Below are 22,168 nucleotides of genomic sequence, written 5' to 3' on the forward strand. Positions count from 1 at the left end.
GTGGGACACTTTCATATCAAAAGGGTCCAAGGCTACCAAGGCTAAATGCAACTAAAACAGTTTCTTCACTGCAGGGTTTTTCAGAACCTTTACCGTGTCCACGTGTATTATGACCTAATGAGAAAAGGACAGAGCCTATCTATCACTTTTTAACCACGGTGCTCTTATGGTGTCTGTCGGTCATCAGAATTTTGAGAATACTCCCAAACACACCTTGGAAAGTACTTGAGAATGTCTCCAGGTCCTGAAATTGCCCTCAGATGCTGGTCAGAGATTACATATGGCAGAAGTACCATGAGTCTTGTTAGAAACAAGAATTGCCAGACCACTCCCCAGACCTGAGGGAAGGGTGCTGGGAGTCTGATGTTTAGTGATCACTCAGAACTGTCATGCCACCACTTTGAGACTGTATGCCGAATGAGAGTCTAAAAGGAAATTGCAGGGCTACCATTGTAATCCATACATGTAATATTTACTATACTCCTCTGGCCTGTCCTCCTTACCTGTGCAGGCGGGCTGCTCCGTTTCCAGCCCCAGATATAGACCGTGGACAGGATGCCCTCTGCACATCCTAGACATCCCCTTCTACAAAGTCCTACATAATGCTGGTGGACACTATGAGAGCCAGGCTCTGAGCTCAGGGGAGTGTAGGCACTCCAGCAGCCCCCCAGTCGATGCCTTGACACAGGGTGTGGGGTGGAGAGAAATATAGACATTAATGTGAAAGGTTGCTGACAGCAGACAGCTACACCCACGTGTACAGGACCAGTGGGCTGTGGAGGGTAGAGCATTTCAAGGCAGAGATGCAGAGATGCAAGAGCAGAAATGTGTCAGCATGGGACACTGTAGACCTGGGATACATTAGGGACTCAAGAGAGAGGCAGGGCAGCCAGAGGCAACTGGGGATGGCATGCTAAACCATAGCTCTTGTATTGCCTCTCTGCAGGTGCTCACAGAACCCATTCTGCCTCTGCTTGGTACCTACTCCTCCCCTTCAGAGGGGAGCATGTCCTGTGAGGTATTCAGAAACTATATTCCCAGTGAAGCCCTAGCTGCTAAGTTTATATGACTTCACCCTCTATCAGAACCTCCCACCCCACATCTGTTCTCTGTTCATTTCTCTGGGGGTTCCCATCTCTAATGACCGTATGTTTGGGCTCTTTCCAAGCTGCACATGCCTCAGGCTCCCAGATGTCGGAAGTGAAGGTGTGTGCCATCGTGTCTCTCTTTTATTGTTTGTGCTATGAAAGCAGATCTCACCATGTAGCCCTGGCTTGTCCTCACAGAGAGCCGCCTGACTCTGCCTTCCCAGTGACGAGAATAAAGGCGTGTGCTCACATACCTGCTCCCCACCCCCTTTGAAAAACTATTTTTGTTAATTCTCAAGGATTCCATACTTGGTATTTTGAACATTTTTATCCCCCTCACCCATCTCCTCCCAGAACCACCCCCCCATTCTGTACCCACCCAACTTTTTGTCCTCATTTTTTTAAACCCACGAAGTGGGGCTGAGCAGTTAAGAACACTCACTGTTCTTGGAGAAGACTGGGGTTTGGTTCCCAGCACCCACATGGCTGCTCACAGCCATCTGTAACTCCAGCTTCAGGGGAAGTGATCCGTCTTCTGACCTCAGTAGACTCCTGCATACACATGGTATATATACATACACTAGGCACATACATGCACATAAAATAAAATAAAATATTTTTCAAAACATCAAGTCCATCTGTGAGGCCTATGTACTCTTCAGTGTGCAGCCGTCCATTGGAGCATCTTAGACCCACCAGGGGCCACACCCTTATAGACAACCAACTCTCCCTGTCAGTAGCTTCTCAATTAGGCGTGAAACTGCGTGCCCATCCACCCCTCCATGCTGAGATGTGTCTGGATTGAGCTTACACAGGACTTGTGCATACCGTCACAATGCCTAAGAGTTCATGTGTGCAACTGCCCTGCTCTGTCTGGAAAATCTTGCGTGTTTGTAGTCATCCACTACCTCTGGCTCTGACAGTCTTTCTGCTCTATCTTCCAAAATGATCCCTGAGTCTTGGAAGGAGGGGTGTGCGGTAATAGATACTGCATTTAAGGCTGTGCAAGCCACAGTCTTGTACTGTCTGCATCTTGACCAGTTGTGGGTCTCTGTGTTAATCACCATATTCTGCAGGAAGAAGCTCCTCTGATGAGGGTTGAGAGATCCACTAATCTATGGGTGTAATGAGACATCATCAGGAATTGGTATAATACTGGGTCCCATTAGCGGGGTAATGGTAATAGGTTCTCTCCTAGGGCTTTCTGACCTATCTACCACAGGTTCCTGGCCCAGTAACTGCCTAGCCACACACACCTCTTTTTTTCTTACTTTTTATCTTGAGATGGGGTCTCACTAAGTTGCCCAAGCTGACCTTAAACTCTTGTATCCAAGGCAGGCCTTGAACTTGCAATCCCCCTGCCTCAGCCTCTTGAATAGCTCAGATTGCAGGCCTAAACCTTCAGGTCTAGCCAGCACAGCAGTTTTTTTACAAGGGCAGAAAGTAAAAGCAACTAAGAATTTAAATGTAAAGGGACGCTGAGTAAATGACACTGTATGCATCAAAAGAATCCGCATCAGGAATTTCAAGGAGATGGGGAAACGCTGAGGAAGTAGGAGAAGCATCATATAATAATACGTGTATAACTTCGGATAAGAGTGAGTGTGGTTCCCTGTTGTTGGTGTGTCTAAATCAATATGGAAACCTAAGAAAACGCACCAAAATATTGATGGCTGTAGAGCCCAGAATCAGCCTGATGGGTTGCTGTTGTTGTTTTCAGTTTTCAACATTTACAGCTTCCATATGTTCCATCGTGAACACACATTTCATGTTCATCATCAGAAAAAGGCAAAAAACAAAAACAAAAAAAAATGAACATTTTAAAACAGGACGGTGGGCTTTTCTCAGCAGAAGCTTGGGTTTTGATGGGATGGCACATATGTTACCAGGGACATGTTTATTTCTAAGGGCCACGTTGGGATCTGTGCATTTTATTGTGTACTGTCACGGTCTGGGATGGCAGATCACATGCTGAGCTCAGCACTCGTGGCATCAGATCTGGGCCCCACTGTCACTTCCGTAACTGGCAGACCTCCTTGGACTCACTTGTCCTCATGCGGATTGCTGTGATGCTGGCTGCTGTGGGGGGGGGGGGGCGGGGGGGGCCGGACGGACGGACGACGGACACTGGAATAGGTGACACCCCAGGGCCTTTACCCGCAGCCCGTCTTCTGTCGGTAAGGGTGGTCCTGCCCTTGGCTGATAGGGCCGAGTCTGGTTCAGAGAACCAACCCCTTTCTGTAAAGACAGCAAGCACCCACCCTTGTGCCTGTTTCACCAGGGATGGTTAGTTTGGGTGCTGACTATCGGATCTCATTCCTGGATTCCTCTCTGGTGCCCTCATATGTAGAGCTCGCCTGGTGTGCTGGTTGGATGTCATCATCCATGGCTGTATTCATGCATCACAGTTGACAGGCTTTCTCTCCACCTGTCCCTTCCTATAACTTCCATGGAACCTTTACTGTCCCCATCTTATAGCTGAAGAAATAGGCCCACAGGCAAGTCACTTTCCCAGGGTCCCAAGAAATCTGAAATTTACACCCAGCACTGACTAGCCTTGAAATTGATGCTCTTTAATGTCATCAACGTAGGGCCACCAAACATCCAGGCTTCTAGGTTCTGGGGTATTTTCCTTGCAGCTTGCATACATTTTGGCCCATCTGCTTTTCATCTATTCACGTCAGAGTGGACTACTCACCAGACACCCACAGACCTGCCACTCATGCCACTGTGTGATTGTTAGACGAGCCACACTGGCAGCCTTTATTCACTTTTCATTATTTATATGGTGGGGGGTAGTGCCTGCGTGTATGTCTGTACACCACGCACATGCTGTGCACACAGAGGCTGGAGGAGGGCTTTGGATCACCCTAGAACTGGCATTATAGACAGTAGTGAGCCACCATGTGGGTGCTGGGAATTGAACCCTGGTCCTCTGGAAGAACAGCAAGTGCGCTTAACTGCCAAGCATCTTTCCGTCCTCCAGCCTTTATTCTTGAATTACACACTTTGGACCTGGACAGTTATTTGGTCTAAAACTTCAGTGGCATTTAAATGAATGAGTTTGAAGGGGTTCTGTGAGGCCTGGACACAGCAGCTCGGAGTTGTGGCCTGAGGCACATGTGATCATGTGAGTTCATCACTTCATTGTCTTGGCTCAGGGGATGGCAGGTACCTCCAACCTCATAGATGTGCCTTTGATTGAGAGGCAGAGATCAAATCCTTTCTAGTCCTTTCTAGTCACAGCTCAAAGTGAATATCTTTTCTTACTGTCAATATTAATGAATCCATGTCTAATGTGGAAACCAAAATGTCAAAAAAAATTCCCCCCAAAACCCACTAGGAGAATCTGGGGAGATGACCACACGCTTGCTGTGCCAGTGTGAGGACATACCTGTTCAGATCCTAACACCTATGTAAAAAGACAGGTGCGGCTATGTGTACCTGTAACCCGGACCATGGGGGGTGAGAAACAGGAATATTGCTAGGGCTGGCTGGCTTCAAGCCTAGCTCAAAAGTGATGTGCTCCAGGCCATGCCTCAATAGAATAACGTAAAGAGAGCAATAGAGGAAGAATTCAATCTCTCTCTCTCTCTCTCTCTCTCTCTCTCTCTCTCACACACACACACACACACACACACACACACACACACACACACACACACACACACACACACTAAAGGGTGGAAAGTAGGAGAGACAGTGTCCCGTCTGTTCTGACCTGTAGAAACAGAGTGGATGTGCCCCAGGCCCCAGGAGATGCTGAAATCAAATGAGTATCATTGAACCAGTTGTTTGAAAGACCAAACCCTGTTCTCTTACTTTCCTGCAGTGATTCAACACATAAGAATTAGAGCAAATCCTAACAGCTGCTGAAAAATACAAATCCATAACAAATTAGTAAAGCGGGAGTTACTGAATAATTTGTAGCACAATTTTATTGCTTTAGAAATAAGGAGATAATTCATACTTATTAGATGGATATTTCTGGGTAGAAGGATAGATAAGTGGATAAGTAAATGGATTAGTGGATGAATGAAAAGCAGCTAAAACATGTAACACTCTGTGCCAACCATGGTTCTGACTGTCTTATTTGATAAACTAATTCATGCTAAAATAACCCCACAAGGTGAGCACTATAACATGCTCATTTGAAGTTGAGGTCACAGGAGCCACCAGATAGCAGAACTGGAACTGAGCCTGAGACGTCTGGGGCTGTCTGTGTGGTTACTGAGAGCCTTGTGTGTACTAGTCAAAGAATGTCGCAGTGTCGTTGATTAGACCAGTGTTCTGAGGCTACAGCACTGGAAAAAAAGGAAAAATCTCTTTGTATGATGATACTGCTGCTGTGAACAGTCCCCTGGCCTGTCGTCTCTTGAAGGTGAGAATTCTTTATACACCATGGTGTCGTGTGTGTGTGTGTGTGTGTGTGTGTGTGTGTGTGTGTGTGTGTGTGTGTGTGTCCCGGTGTGGCAGCCCAGAATCTCTTCCTTACCAAGTCTTCAGGGTGACACAGAGGGAAGGCCAGCCTTTACATCTTCTGAAATCAGTTTCCAGAAGTACCAGGGACACAGAGTGTGCTTCTAGCATGGCCTGGCTTTCCTGTTCAGATTAGTCAACTCCAGATGAATGGTGTCAGCAAGTCAGCTAACCATTACCCGCCTTCTCTAGTGCTCCCGGGCTTCCTGTTCGTGGCGCACATGCAGATTCTCACCAGTAGGCGGCAGCAGAACCTAGCCGCTACAGATGCCCCACCTGGAGGCTGGCTGCTGGTTTGTGTTCAGGCTTCCCAACTGAGGACATAATCTCTCTCTAGCCTCTCTGTGCCTTGGTTTCTCCCCCTGCAAAGTGGGCAGACCTCATAAATTTGTCCCGAGGGTCACATGTTATTACACACATTATGCCTAGTAACAGTACCATACTAAGAACCTCAAAACACTTGTAACAGTAAGTGTTCTACTAGAATAAACTCTTCAGGACTGCCACACTGACCAGCTGTCCTAGAGCTTTGTCATGTTGCAAACGAAAATGAAAAGGCCACCCGCTGGGATCTTAGAGACCTTGTAGTCATCCGGAGACCTTGTTGATGATGAACTGATGAAATGTCGTGAGGTTTTATATGAAAATACTAAGTCCTCAAGACTTAGAATAACAGGGGCTGAAATGGATGTTGGGGTGGCGGCTTGTACACCACTCACAGCTTCTTGATCTTGGGACTTTAAATAAAAGTCTCACTTCTCATCAGATAATGGACTTCTCTCTGCGCTGGTCCAGAGCAACCATAGACGGACTTTTGTAGTAGCGCTGAGTACTGAAAGGCAAATTTTTTTTTGCTTGGCTTGACACTTTGCCAGTATTAAAGAAAAGCTATGTTGCTGAAATCATGACTTACCATTGTAAGTCACATCACTTCAGAATCCTGTAACTTTGCTGGGATTCCTCCCTTGTTTTGCAGCACTGCCCGAGCTGAAACTCCTCTGTGGAGCAGATGTCCTGAAGACCTTCCAGACCCCCAACCTCTGGAAAGATGAGCACATCCGGGAGATCGTGGAGACGTTCGGCTTGGTGTGTGTGAGCCGGAGCGGTCATGACCCGAAAGGGTACATCTTGGACTCACCTATCCTCCGACAGTTCCAGCACAACATCCACCTGGCCAGGGAACCCATTCAAAATGAGATCAGTGCCACTTACATCAGGAAAGCCTTGGGCCAAGGGCTGAGTGTGAAGTACCTCCTCCCCGACACTGTCATCAGCTATATCAGGGACCATAGCCTCTACGTCAGTGACAGTTCCTGGAAAGGAAAAGGAAGGAGTAGCTAGAAGGCCTCCGAGTGTGGGCAGTTCTGGGCTTTGTTTTGTTTTGGGGTCTGTGTTTCCCTTTCTGTTTGTTTTGGTTCTGTGGTGGCAATGCCGTTGGTGACTTCCTTCCCCGACAGACTGTTCCTATGGCTGGGATAATTGTGTATCAGAGCAATTTAAACGGCGTGGCAGGTCATCTGATTAGACAAAACCTCTCAGAGCCACTGGCGAGGAGACCTGTTTACTGTGTGTAAATGGAAATGATAGGATGTACACTGATGTTATTCTGAACATGGCAGGCCCCGAGGGGTCAGATCAGTTATCCTCGTGCCTTTTTTTTTTAAACTCAGACCAGGTGCAGTACACTGGTCTTGATTGGAAGGATTTGACAGGGTGCTAATTACTGGACAGGGGACCTTTGCAACGTCCTTGTTTCAAACAGAATAATACCATGTGAGGATTCAGAAATCTGGAAACAGTACATCATGATTTCCAGTGTATTCTCCCTTACAAACAATTGCCTGCCTGCCTGCCTGCTGCCTGCCTGCCTGCCTGCCTGCCTATGGTGTAGCATAAAAATTTTGACCACACTCTTTCTATGTTGTAGTCAAGAAATATGTATAAGATTTATTGTATGTGTGCGTGCGTGCGTGCGTGCGTGTGTGTGTGTGTGTGTATGTGTGTATGTGTGTGTATGGGCAAATGCATGTGAGAGGAAATCAGAGAGGGACCTCAGAGTTCCTGAAACTGGAGTTATTGGCAGCTGTGAGCCACCTGATGGATGGAAGAGCAGCAAATGCTCTTAACCACTGAGCCATCTCTCCAGCCCCGTCAAGCACTATTTTTGATACAGCAAGTATTTTTACACTGCTATACTCTTAAACACCAGGGTTCCCGATATCCTGATTTCTAAAAAGGAACTGAAGTAAAACAGATGCCTGGCTGTTTTAGAAGATCTGTTGAATGTTTTATGACTGCCTGACTGTTTGAATATTGGCAAAAGGATAAATAATAAATTGACATCAAAAAGTACTAATGAAAAGTTTCTCTTTTTTCCTTTGTTATTTTATTAATGCCCGGTGTTCCAGCTGTTGCTCTTCTTTTTAGCTACTCTGAAATTTGTTCCTGTTCCAATCGAAGTGGTATGAATTCAAGTTTGTGTCCTGAGTACTAGAAGTAGAGGAATGTCTTAGACAGATTAACAGCCTAGAGTCACCAGAAGAGCATCTCAGTTGAAGGATTATCCAGATCAGAATTTGGCCTGAGGACATCAAGAAGCTGCAGTGTCCAAAGGAGCTTCTTTCAGAGAAGAGCAGTGGGAGGTCCCCTACCACACATGAAGTCATGTTCATTCTAGGGCACACAGTGCCATTGCATAGGAATTGGAATACCCCACCCCTGACTCCCAGGCACCCCGATTCCGTTCTTCCCTCTCGGGACTCACGGTGTCTTTCTGGACTAAGTGTTTACAGCTGAGGACTCCTCACAGCCCAGGCTTCTCCGTGGGCATCCAGGGCCTGACAGGCGGAGGCTCACTGCTGGGAGTTGGTTATTTCCTTGTTGTTGAACTTTAGGATTCATTTATTCAGATCACAGTTATTGAGGTCCTTGCATGGGCCAGGGGTGTAATGGCGAACAGACAGGGTCTCCACCCATAAAAGCTCATAGCACGGTGAAGAGCAGACAAGAAGCCAGCACTGATGAGGGCTCTGAAGGTGACACTGACAAGCTGATGGCCAGAGGCAGCGGGTTCTCTGTAAAGCTAATGAAGCTTGCGGTTGGCTTCCCTCTTTCCCACATCCTAATTATATAGGGATCTGAGTTCCTGATTCTTGGTCCTGTTTTTGAAAGGGGTCCTTTGAACTTGTACAAGGTATAGACTCTCATAGTGTTTTTCGCTGATGGTGTAGACAGCAGAGAAACTCTGATGGATGTGTTACAGAGACTTTGGGATGGATGGAGGCAAATGGCCTTGATGCCGAATGGCGTATACAAAGGCCCTGAGGCAGAGGGGCACCATGGAGAGCTGGAGTCATCATTACCTCCTTCACAAGGTGCCATTACTACACTGCACCTGACAGCGGGTGCCCTGCATGCCAGTCTCCCTTCCCAGCCTTTCCATAGGTTTAATAGGCTTTGAGGGCATTCCTCCATCTTCCTGCTCCATGTCTGTGTCATGCAGTTCCCAGCAAACATCAACTGTTTCCATAAGAAAGCACAGCAAGACCTATGCTTTGTACATATGTATTATGTATGTGTACACATACGCTCACATATATCTTAATTTCTGTCACCTGCTTATCTCACTGATTCATGTCACCTCCCTTAGTAGCAGAAGGGAAACTATGTCTCACTGCTCTTCCCCTGATGCATTTCCTGGCACCACGCTGTGTACGGATTGCACATCCCTCTCTGCTCCCTCAGGTGTCCTCTGCATCTTGATACCTGGCTATTTTGTTTCCTTTGCAAGAACAGAAAAACAGTGGTTCAGGCTCCTGGGTAAATAGAATTTCCAGCCTTAAATAAAGGATCTCCTAGGACACTCTTCGACACCCAAATGAGAACAGGGCTGTATCCTTGCCTGGGGAAAGAAATTCTCATTTCTAATACTGTCTGTGTCACTTGGGAGAGAATGATGTGAAATCCCATTTCAAACCAATAGAGCTTGAGCTTTGGGAGGCACGTTTGGTAATTGAGTTAATACATGAATATGTATTTCCTTAGCCTTATCCTCACATTCTGTGCTGACAGTGTTGCTGCCCCAGCCAGCTGTAGAGGTCTTCATACATCATAGTACCCGGTGTCAGTCATAAAGTTATTTTCTTAGCCCCAAACCTGACATTATAGATGCAAATATGAGTGACTGATAAATATATCTCTGTAGTGATTCACATAGGCACATGCCTCTGAATAGTTTAGTATTGTTTAAATAACTTGAGCAAACATTGCTCTTGACAGCACAGGCTGCAGGGACGGACTATGAGAGGGACCCTAGAGTTCCCTGGGACTCACGTTTCCGAATTAGCAAACGCTGAGGGAGTGGGAGTTGGAGCAGGAACAATGGTATGCTCTTGGTCAGGCTTGGGAAGCCCTTCCTCACCTCTTTTGGAAATGAAATGGGCCTCGTGCCCTGTCGATTCTACCTTCGGTGCATCCTTCATGTCACCCCCTGCTCTGGTTTCTTTTCTGTTGCTGTGATAAACACTGTGATCAAAAGCAAGTGAGGGGAGCAAAAGGTTTATTTCATCCTCTACCTACAAATTACAGCCCATCATGATGGAGTCAGGGAGGAACTCAAGGCAAGAACCCAGAGGTAAGACTGCTATTCTCTACAGCTTTAATTCTGACCAGTGAATGAACTCACAGCCCACAGAGTACACTGCAGGAGCCATGGGGACTCGCTGCCTGGCTTTCCGTCATGCTCATACTTAGCTAGCTGTCTTATACAGCCTGAGGAATAGCACCCACACACACAGTGTGCTGGGCCTTCTTCATCAACGAGGACAATAAGATAACCCTTCATAGACATGCCCTCGGACCATACTCAGCTACACAGTTCTTCTGTTAAGGCTTCTCAGATAACTCTAGGCTGTGTCAAGTTGGCAAGGCCAACCGAGATACCTAAAGACATCTAAAGCATCATAGCTCTTACCTTGACCAATGCAGTGACCTAATGGGGTGTCCCATCCTACTCCTGGCTCCTGCAGTCACTTCTTCACCTAGAGAGTGAGTGCACATGCATATCCATGCATATGTGTTCAAATATAGTCATATTCCCTACTGGCGTTCCTTCTGGAAGAAGCCATTAAGAAAAACAGAAAGATAGCTGGGCAGTGGTGGCACACGCCTTTAATCCCAGCACTCAGAAGGCAGAGCCAGATCTCTGTGAGTTTGAGGCCAGCCTGGTCTACAGAGTGAGATCCAGGACAGGCACCAAAACTACACAGAGAAACCCTGTCTTGAAAAATTGTTTTTTTTAAAAAAAAAAAAAGAAAGAAAGAAAGAAAGAAAGAAAGAAAGAAAGAAAGAAAGAAAGAAAGAAAGAAAGAAAAGAAAAATAGAAAAAGAAACCACAGACTAGGGGGAGACATTTGCCAGATTGCCAGATGTGTGTATCTGATGTATGTATCTAATAAATGAATTCCAAAGTGTGTCAAGAACTCTAAAAACAAAATAGCAGAATCAATAGCACAAATTAAAGCTGATCCAAAGAGTTATGTGCTGGAAAGGATAAAGCTTTCCAGACCCCTAATGTTGCTGGTCAGAGGGTCTGCTGGTGAGGCTGATCTTGCTTTGCATTCAAAAACTCACCTTGCACAATGTTGCCTGTGTTTCTAACTGGTTGGCTTTTGTCTCTTCTTGAGATACTGAAGATAACCCTGTTATACCACCCTGCCTGGGATGTTCATACAATGCCATTTATGGAATTTCGGTAGCCATGGCTGGTTGTGTACCAGAGGTGCCTATATCACCAACCCCTGAAGCCTGACTCCTTCAAACAGGTCATCTGAAGTGGAACACCCACAAGACACCTTACCAATGACAAGTAGTCACATGAAAAGGTGCTCAACATCATTAAATATTGGAAAAATCCAAACCTAAACCAGAATTAGATATAGCTGGAGTTTTCTCCAGTCCCACTCGGGTCCCTACAGTTTCACCGCCCACTTATAAAATAATCACTCAGAAGCTCATATTAGTTAAAATTGCTCAGCCATTAGCTCAGGCTAACTATTGACTAGCTCTTACATCTTAAATTAACCCATTTCTGTAAATCTATACCTTGCCATGTGGCTTGTGGCTTACTGGTATCTTACATCTTGTTTCTCATGGTGGTGGCTGGCAGCGTTTCCTCACTCAGCCTTCCTGTTCCCAGAATTCTCCTTGCTCTTTGTCCTGCCTATACTTCCTGCCTGGTTACTGACCAATCAGCACTTTATTTATTAACCAATCAGAGCAACACATTCACAGCATACAGATATCCACAGCACTTCCCCTTTTCTTTTCTTTTTTTCAAAAAGGAAGGTTTTAACTTTAACATAGTAAAATTACATATAACAAAACAATTATCAAGCAAGAATTACAGTAAAAATATCTAGTCTATTTATATTATCTAGTCTTTGTATTTGGCAAAACTAAAGAAGATATCCTATCTATCCTATATTTGTGAGTCTAAGGTTTTATATCTAACTTATCTTTTATCATAACTAAGGAAATAACTAGTCTTCAACTACATCAAAGACCTCAGAAGGATATAATATTACCTGAGAAATGGGAGAAGGATGCAAGCAACTTTGGGGAGTCTTGTGAGAGTAGACAGAGACAGCTGGCAGCTTGGACAGTCATCTAAAGTTCCTCTGTAAAGTTGGGGCATCTGTCTTTAGCCCACAGGCCTGGAGTCTCTCAGTCACTTTTTTCTGTATCCTGTAGAATGTCTGGCGGTTTCCACTGCGAAGCAGGAGCCTGAAGGACCATTTTGCCAATCAAAGTTCAGTGGTCACCTTCCTATGGGTCCTGCATGTCCAGTTGATCAAGCAGTCTCAGTTTCTTGCCCAAATGGCTATTTTTGCCAAGAAGATAGACTCCATATGGAATGTCTTGAATGCCCATCCTTCTCTCTGAAGCAAATCAGTGCTGCCAGGAGCAGACATGTCTCACTGTTCAGAAAGTCTAAATTTTTTTAAATATCTTAAATGCCATATTCTGTAGGTCTTTGAAGTGTTTGAAGATTACCTACCTAATTGAATTATATCTGAGTATACCTAGAAAACTTAACATGACTATAAGTTTGCCTATCATAGAAGACTAATTATTAATCTGTATTTTTAATTATCCATTACGATCTAAATGAGTTACATAAACATAATACCTCAAACGAGAGTAGAACAAAATCAACTCTAAATTTGTATCAATAAACTAAAATCTATACAGATATCCACAGCAATGAGACATCATGTCACACCTACTAGAAGGGCTAAAGTCAGCCCAGCAATTCTACTTCTAGGAATCTACCCCTAGAGAAATTAAAGCCGATCCACTCAGACCTGTATGTCATATGTCTGCAGCATTATTCGTTTAGGTAAAGTAAGATAAACAACCCATGTGTCCATTTGGGTGAACCGAGAAACAGGTATCTTAAATCCACTCAATCAAATACTGTGTTGGCTTTCCAGATAACAAATACCTAAGAAATCTAATGAAGACAGAGGCTGATTTGAGCTCATTGTTGCAGTGGTTCGGTCCTTTGTTTTTGTTCTCTGGCTATGTATTTTTAATTATGCCTGTCTATCTTCTAAAACTATTCAAAATTGCATTGATGTATTTAACGTGGGGGGCACATGTGAAATATGCACGTGTGTATATGGGGATCAGAGGTTAATTTGCGGGGGTTGGTTGGCTCTTTCCACCATGGTTGTCCTGGGGATGGAAGTCGGCCCTTCAGACTTGGCAGCAAGCATCTTTTCCCCCTGAGCCATCTCATTGTTCCTCTGCCTGCCTGCCTTGTAGCTTTCTGATTCTTTGTTCAATATGATCTACTCCGCTATTGATACCATCTATCATTTTTTTAAAAATCTCATTTAGTGTACTTTTCAGCTCAAGGATTTCAGATTCATTTTTTAAAATTCCTTCCATCTCTGTTCAGTTTCTATGACAGAATATCGAATTTCTTCTCTGTATTTTCTTCAAGTTCCTTAAGACAACCATGTTGAACTCTTGCCTGGGGAGGGATTCATATTGATTTTTATAGTATCAGTTTGGGGTGCCGTATTTTGTTGATTGGGCGAAGGTGTTGGTTCCCGAAAGTTACTGTTTGTTGGAGCACATCGTTGTCTGTGAATTGAAGGGCAAGGCATTCGCTCCAGCTCCGTTTGTACCATTTCTTCTAGACTTCTAAGCACGCTGCTTGTCTTCTCTTTGCAGGAGGAGTGATTTCTGCTCTTTCAGCAGCAGATCTCATCCTAGCCCAGGTTGGGATGTTCAGTATTTCAGCACTAGAGGGCATCCCAAGCCCAACAGAGACCCCCAATCTAGCATTGATGCGGTGTTCTGAATGCACCAGAGGAATGTGTAAGAATGGTTACCCATCCATGCAGGTCTCCCCTTGGGATCATCGTGGGCTGAGTCTCATTCACAGTCACTGGCTTGTGGTCAGGAACCAGGAGACTTTGTCTGACTCTGGACCTCACCACAGAAGGATCAGCCTCAGGCTATGCAACGTGGTGCTACTTTCTCTTCCGCACACATGGACAACTATTCTGTGTTGTGCTGCCTGGATTCCAGGGTAAATACAAAATGGATTACACAGTTTGATAGCTACTGAAAACTTAGTGCGTGTTCATGCTCAAGAGCCACAGGTCATGAAGCACAGCACAATACAGAGACAAAACCAAGCTTCACACTGCTGTGACTGCCTCCTACTGGGCAGTGCTCGTGACTCATATTACTGCAATCATCCACAGGTGATTCAGCTAGAATAGAAGTCCATCAGGCTGGAGCGATAGGTCTCCCTTGGTGGAATAGGTCCTGAAGCTCTATCCATGGGCATTAGCCAGAAGACAGGGCCTATTGAGATCTGCCCAGTGTTGGGTCTCACCCACACACATTAATTTCCAATCCAGAGCCCTGGTCCTGTGCTTACTTCTGTCCTGCTCCGGCAGACTACATCTTTCTATGCAGTGCTGCTGAGAACAGGGAGTTAAGTTGGGAGCAGATTCATGGCCACAGGGCTGAAGATCCAGGGCTCAGTCAGGTAGAGGTAGTCAGCTGGAGATAGAGGCTATGGGCTCTGCTTGGTATTGGGTTGTACATCAAAAGTCTGGGCTTAATTCCCTCTTGTTTTCCAAAGAGGAGAGCATCTCTTTCCATCCTTGGTTTGGGAAGCAATAGCAGGGCCAGCTTTTCTTCCTGTGTCCTTCAGTGTGTCTTTTCCTATAAAGCTAAAACCGACCACTGTGCTCTCAGCTCATATTAAAGTTGTTTTGTGTTCGAATACCTGCTTGAGTTCATGTTTCTGTGAGGAGATAATTACTCAAGATCCTCTCATCTTTGTCTTACAGGAATTTCTGTGCTTAAATATGTTAGTGTCTCCTCCATTTCCTCTAGGATGAAATGCAGGTAACTTGTTAGAACCAACTTTAAGGCTGTCCCATTGGCCATTCTGAGCCACATTTATTCCAACCTTCCTACAGCGAGTGATATTCCATCTTGAAGCAACCAACCTCAGCTCTGCGTGGGACACATGCCTATTCTTCCTTCAAAACTCGGTTCCCATGTGCAAACAACGAGCTTGAAGCACACTGTCACACCTTTCTCTCACTAGACATCAGCTTCCTTATCACTGCATCTCACGACAATGTCCTCTGCATCCAGCCTGTTCCAGGCACCAGGAGAGTGGTCCACAGGGTTTGCTAAAGGATCCGCAAGTACATATTGACAAGTCCCACGCTCTTCCAACACTGAGCTCATTATTGTGTGCTCAGCTCTTAACAGGATGCTGTGAGAAAAAAGAGAAGAATTTACAGAAACAGTTACTGCCACGAAGCACAGACAGTCTTGCTAAGGGAGCCAAATCAGGTCTGTACAAGTACACCCATGTGAGGAAGATCTCTGTTCACTTGGGGCAGTGCAAGTCACATGACTGTGAGCACTCAAAGAAGCAACCATGGCGAAACTGGAATAGGGGAGGGGGCAGGGAAATTGCTCAGTGGGTAAAGTGTGTGAGGACCTGAGCTTGATCCGCAGCACCCATGTAAAAAGCCGGGCTTGGCGACACATGCCTGTAATCTTAGCACAGGGAAATGGAGACAGGACGATCTGGGGCTGAGTGGCCAGCCAGTCTAGCCAATCAGTGAGGTCCAGGTTCAGAGACCCTGTCTCCAAAAACAAGGTGGGGTCGGGTCATAGAAGAAGACACCTGACATTGACCTCTGGTCTTCATAGGAACATACACGGGCATGCACACCCACATATCAATGTGCATGCACACCACACACACACACACACACACACACACACACACACACACATAACTTAGATGTTGATGGGTGCAAGAGAAGGAGAAGGGAGGTTCAGCACAAAGGATATAAGAAAATAGGACTTAGCTGTGAAGGCAAAGAGGAGAAAGTCACCAACTCGATATAGGAAACAGATGCAGGGCTTGGAGAACATGCTGCGGTTGTGGGGGCAGTAGACCACCACTGACGAGGAAATGGAGCAGACTAGAGTTTGTAGAGGACATACAAGCCAGACTCCTTAAACCTCCTTGTGAAGGTGACACTCTGAGACACCAAGTGGCTGAGATCAGGCAACAGTGGGTCTAGGCTTTAAACCCAGTCTAATTCTAAAACCCAGCCCTGGCCATTGCATGTGATTCTGTCAGTCACCAGACAGAGCAGGAAGGTCATAGGCAAGAAATGATGATGTGCTGTTTGGGAGGTGGCCACTGTCTTGAGTCAGTGAGCTCCTGGCCTGCTTCTCATCTTTTCAGATGCCTGGGTGCCCTGCAGCATGTCTAAAACCATGTTTGGCCTCTACTGCTTCTGAGGAGATTGGATCCAGCCTGGGGCCTTAGCTTAACCCCACGTGATCTCAGCCCATCCCTTTGAGGCCAGGTCCTCCTGGCCATGGTCAACATGAGCAGATCTTTATTCACTCCCAGGGAATGCCTCAGAGGACCCAGTCTCATGCTTCCTGGAAATCAATGTGTGTCTGGCTAGATGTCTCCCTTTCATCCCTGTATAACTCTACCCCAAGATCACAAACACACCACTCTGGCTAGATTTGTTCTTTTTAAATCTGGTCAGAGCCTTACTAAGGTGCATTAATTCTTAACAGCTTATAGATTTTGTTTTTTCTGCTTAGAATATATTCCCAGAGTTTCCATTTCACATGGGATTCAGTTTCTACTTCCATATTGATGATGACTTGGAAGGCTTATTTCCTCTCTGTGACTCCCTTTTATAGGCTTATTTATTAATTAGATCTGCCAGGTCAGGATCCCCATAGATCCTCACCTCACTGGAGAGACAACGATGGGTGGTTAAGATCGAGGCTTTGGAACCAGAGCTAGACACATATCCAGACTCCAGTCAGTGCTGACTTTCTGCCCTTGTGACCTGCCTAGAACAAGTAATAATAATAATAATAATAATAATAATAATAATAATAATAATAATAATAACTTTCCAAACTTCATGCCCTTCTGAAGACCAAGATCCAATAGGTTTCGTCTTGCCCAGTTTAATCAGCATCGGAGCAGAGAATTCTTAGGCAGCTGTAAAGTGAGCTCAGAGAAACTAGGATCTGAAAAAAAAAAAAAAAAAAAAAAAAAAAAAAAAAAAAAAAAAAAAAAAAAAAAAAAAAAAAAAGAAAAGCCTCCTTGACTTTGCACAAGGACTTTGGTCTTGCCTTGCCTCGTACCTTTCTCCACTTCTCCTTGTCTTCCACAGGTCACTGCCTGCTTTTGCTGTGTCTTCCAAGCTGCCGTAAGAAGCCCATCCCCACAACCTTCATTAGCTTAAAAAGCCCATCACCATGACAGTCTTGCTTATTATATTTACTGGCCTCTTTTTTATTACTGGAATGAGGGTTTGAGTTTTCTTTTTCTTCTTCTCCCCCATCCCCACCCCATACTGTAGCCCAGGCTGGTCTTGAACTCATGGGAATCTTCCCCTCTCAGCCTCCTGAATGCTGTGGTCACAGGAATACGCCATCATACTCACTAGAGATTTTTTCTCGTTCCCAGATGTACAGACAGAATCACAGCCCTCTCAAAGGGGGCCCAAGGGCTAACCTTGAGACCTGCAAATCTGTTACTGCTATGGTTTGGATTAATGTCCAGTAAAAGCATGTATATCAAAAGCTTGGTCTGCAGAGTGGTGTATTGGGGAGGGAGTGAACCCTTAGGAAGGGTGGCCTTGTGGGGAGGCCCTTAGATCATTGCTCTTGACAGAAATCATTCCTCATTTCTGTGACTCCAACTTCTGTCACATGCTCCTCACCATTGCCGCCTGGGATGCCCACCAGAGGCTCCTCACCACTGATGCCTGGGATGCCCACCAGAGGCTCAAAGCCACTGGTTGGTCTGCTTTTAGACTGGAACCTCCAACCTGTGAGCCAAAATGGGTCTTTTCTAAGTTAATTGTCTTGAGTATTTTGTTCCAAGGATGGAAAGCAGCCTAACAGTTTATGACAGAGATCTGCAGCTGGGATGGTGGGCACAGCGGAATCACACAATATTATTCTAAACTAGCAGAGGTTGAAAATGAAGAAGCTGGGGAAGAGAGCAACAGTCAGAATGTTGTGATCATGAGCCAGAGGATGTAGGCAGCATCTAGAAACTGGAAAGTGGCAGAAACAGGGTCTCCCATAGAGCCAGGAGGTGATGTGTCTTCATTTTAACCCATGAGACCATGTGAGACTCTGACCTTTAGTGTGGAAGATAATAAATTCATGTTGCTTTATGCCTGAAAGCATGAGCCTTTGGCTTTGAGAGATGCTTCTTAAAATGATACAATGTATCCTATTTAATAGAAATGCTGTGGGAAGTGGGGGATGAGACAGAAAAGAATCAAGGCTGGCCATGCTTTGATAATTGTTAAAGCTGGGAATGAATCCATATTGAGTGATTAAATATTTTTTCTTTTTCTGGTTTGAAATTTTCCATAATGACATAGTTTATAAAGCAAAAACAAGGGGTGAAGGAGAACGGAGGAGAAAGGAGGAAAGAGGGAGAAAAGGCCCTGTGGGGTCTGTCACAGCACAGAAATAAATGTAATGTGATTGGTTGAGAAGCCACACGGAAGGCAGCAGACCCACACTGTAGAGCCATCTTCTACACAGAAATACACACACACACACACACACACACACACACACACACACACACACACACACATACACACACACACACCCCTTAGTTATGATGATTCTAGGAATTGTAGACATGGGTGTATAATTTGCACATTTGAACATGGTTGTGTGTGTGTGTGTGTGTGTGTGTGCACATGCCACACGTGTGGAGGTCAGAGGACAGCTTTCTTTCCTTCCAGGAGGGAGCCCAGGATGAATTTGGGTTATGTCTAGCTTGTGCACCCTGTGCTTACCTGCTGAGCCCTCCCATTCCTGTCTGAATATCGGTGCACTCCCCGATCAGTGCCCCCAGCCCTTAGGACCTCTTGATAAGCAAGCCCTGTCTCCCCAACACAGGACTCAGGAGAGCACTTTTGATGCCCACCCCCTCTTTCTTTCAGACGTTAATTTTGAAGATAGTGTGGCGGCAGCTGACCCTGGAGTGGACTAATTCTCCAGAGTGTGACTCCAGAGACATTTCACCATGCTGCATGTCTCCAAAGCAGGCTGAGCCCTTGGGAGAGAAGCAGAGACACGATGTGAGCACACAAGACAGAAGGCCAAGCCATTGGTCCCCCGCATGAAGTGAGGGTCCTGGGGTGGGAGATCTGGCAGAGAGGATGGGATGATGTTGGCACTCCCCATAACACCTTGGCAGGAGTATTTTCTGAGGAGGGCCAGAGCCTCTGTCTGTCCCATTGCCCTTGGAGAACTCTGTAGTTCCAACAGCTGGAGAAGACCCTAGGCCAGCTGCTTGCTGTGGCAGTGGCAGAAGGCAGGCATGTGAGATAGATACCCCCTTGCCTCTGATGTGATCCCATGGAGAAAACTGATCCGCTGCAGAATGGAAAAGTGTGTTTCCTCCTGGTCCTCAGAGGGAGGGCCTGCAGCTCCTCTGAGCCCCTCCCCAGAGTCCCCAGTGGTTCTCTGTCCTTCCTACTCACCACAGTCCAGGAGTGCCCCTTGCTCCTTCTTTTCCCACTGTATACATGCAGCTTGGCTGCTCTTGACCTCGGCACTCTTTGGGTCTCCAAGAATTGGTTGTGAATCTCCACTCCTATTCTTAGGATTAGTTAATGAAGAAAGCCCAGTTAGGGGTATCCTAGTGTATTGCACCCCACCATGAACAAGCTTGCCCTTTTCCTCCCTCTGCACACTGACTCATCCTGGACTCCCTCCTCCTCTGCCCTGTCCTTCCTTCTGCATGCTGATCCTCCCCTGGACCTCCTTGTTCTGCCTGTCCAGAAGCTCCAGCAAGAGCTGCCTCTTTTAAGGAGCCCTCCTTGATCACTAGCCCCCAAAGGTCCCACATCTCTAACATCCCACATTCTCTCCTCCATTGTTCCTCCCCTGCTTACACATCCGGGTAACACTGCATCACACAGAAGGCCATTTGAAACCAACTCTACAGAATCCAGCGAGCAGAGGCAGCCATCAGCAGAAGGAGGATCACAGTGGTACCCACAGCTTCCGGTGGAGCACTTTACACTTCAGTTTAGTGGGTGAATCTTAAGGCCCCAGAGTGGGGCAAAGGCCAGCAATACCTCTCCCCATTCCTTCACTGCTGTTTCCTCTGGCTCAAGCACAGAGGGTGTGGAATTGCCCTCTGTGTCATACCCTTTATATCTCTTTGTCCTTTGGGCCCCACCATCCTGAAGGAGAAGTAAGTAGTCAGTGTGCCCATTTTACAGCCGTGGAGACAGAGGTATAAAGAGGCTAATTAACTTACCCAAGATCACTCAGTAAGACAGTGACCTGGACTACATCAAAGCAGGTGGTCTGCCCTAAAGCCCACACATGCAGCCTGGCACAGCTGCAAGACTGGTCAGCAGCTAGGACCCCCATAGGCCCATATGTTTACATTCTTGTTCCCCCGTTGGTGGAACTGTTTGGGAAGGATATGTATGGGTGTGGTGTGCAGGAGGCAGGCCTTCAGGTTTCCGCATCCTTCCTTCATCCCCAGTCCACTCACTCTGCTCTGGATTGTGGGTATGAGTTTTCCAGCAGCTTCCCCAGGACCTCTCCTGCCTGCTGCTGTCACACTTCCCACCGTGATGGCAATGGACTCCTATCTCTCTGGAACCTTAAGCCCATAATAAACCCTTCCTTCTCTAAGTTGCCTTTGTCATGGTTTTATCACAACAATAGAAACCCTCACTCAGTGGTTCTCAACCTTCCGAACCATTTAATACACTCCATGGTGTGGTGACCCCCAACTATAAAATAATTTTCATTGCTACTCCATAATTGCTATTGTTACAAATCATAATGTAAATATCTGTGTTTTCCGATGGTCTTAGGCAACTCCTGTGAAAGGGTCCTTCGATCCCCGGGTTGAGAACCACTGCCTCACAGGGAACCTCCTGGGGAGTCCAAAGGGGCAGGATTTTAGAGCACTAGAAAAAGAGACAGGCAGAGACAGAGTAAACTAACTGACAACATGCTATGTGCTCAACAAACTAGCTCAGCACAAAGGTCAAGAGAGCAGGAGATGGCCAAAGTGGCCAGGGGAAGGAGTGGCCAGATCCGTTGCCTCCCTGAGGAGGAGCAGAGACCTGGAGCAAGACAGCGGGTAGAGAAACATGCCTCTGTCCAGAACACAGGGGCCACTCTGAGCACAGCAGCAGAGCAGGACTCACTGGCCCTACTCTGTGCCAAGCACTACCCTGGGGTTTGGCATAAACAATCTCAGGAGACTCATCTCAGGGCACAAAGGGAAGTGGCTGGGTGGGAGGGTGCAAATTCCCCCCGGGTGGTGAGGGGGTGAGAGAAGGTGGTGAGGGGGCGAGAGAAGGACTTTAGACTTGTTGGGGGTGGGGATTGCTGAGGAATCATTCATCCTTCATCCCGGTGAGTCAGGATGACAAAGAAGCAGTGTGCTGGGGCTTCCCCTCCCTCAGTATCATAGCTGATCTGGATCAAGGCAGGACCTATCCCCGCGACTGACCTTTAGGTTAGGCAGAACTGGGACAGGCTGTCTTGGCTGCCCAACCTAGCTGAGCACTGCACTAACTGGGGAGGGGACACAGGGCCAGGATCTGGATAATAACCGACAGCCTGAGCCACCCAGAGCCCGACAAAGGGCAGATGGAGACCAGGGCTGTGATGGGAATACAGCTGTGGTACTCAACCCAGATGATTCTCCCAACCTCAGAACTTGACAACTAGCGCATTCTTTGTGGAACTTTAGGGAGTCCGGACCAGGAGTGTTACTGAAAATCCTTCAAGATACAGGACAGCTTGCAATCACCCATTTCAATAGTGCTTAGGATGAGAATCCCTGGTGTATGGCAAGAGCCAGAAGAGCTAAAATCCCTTTCTCCCAGAGGACACTTCCCCCACCCTGAGGGATGGTGCCCTTTAGTCAAAATCCCAACCTTTTTTCCCAGAGGACATTTCCCCCACCCTGAGGGAAAGTGCCCTTTAGTCAT

General features: G+C 46.4%; 1 protein-coding gene across 5 annotated transcripts in view; it reads left to right on the forward strand.

Moving 5' to 3' along the window:
• Positions 1–16,816, forward strand: part of Nmnat3 (nicotinamide nucleotide adenylyltransferase 3) — a 129,891-nt gene extending 113,075 nt beyond the window's left edge. For 4 of the 5 annotated variants that reach the window (XM_037207858.1, XM_028866049.2, XM_037207859.1 and 1 more), the window contains one exon: positions 6,544–7,923. In XM_037207858.1, coding sequence (XP_037063753.1) covers positions 6,544–6,908 — 365 coding nt within the window. In that variant the 3' untranslated portion in view covers positions 6,909–7,923. Of the gene's footprint in view, positions 1–6,543; positions 7,924–16,374 lie in introns of those variants that run through there. The other variant, XM_028866051.2, reaches the window with a different exon arrangement.
• The last annotated feature ends 5,352 nt before the right edge of the window (positions 16,817–22,168 follow it).

Source organism: Peromyscus leucopus, chromosome 7 (assembly GCF_004664715.2).
Source record: "Peromyscus leucopus breed LL Stock chromosome 7, UCI_PerLeu_2.1, whole genome shotgun sequence".
NCBI classification, from domain to species: Eukaryota; Metazoa; Chordata; class Mammalia; order Rodentia; family Cricetidae; genus Peromyscus; species Peromyscus leucopus.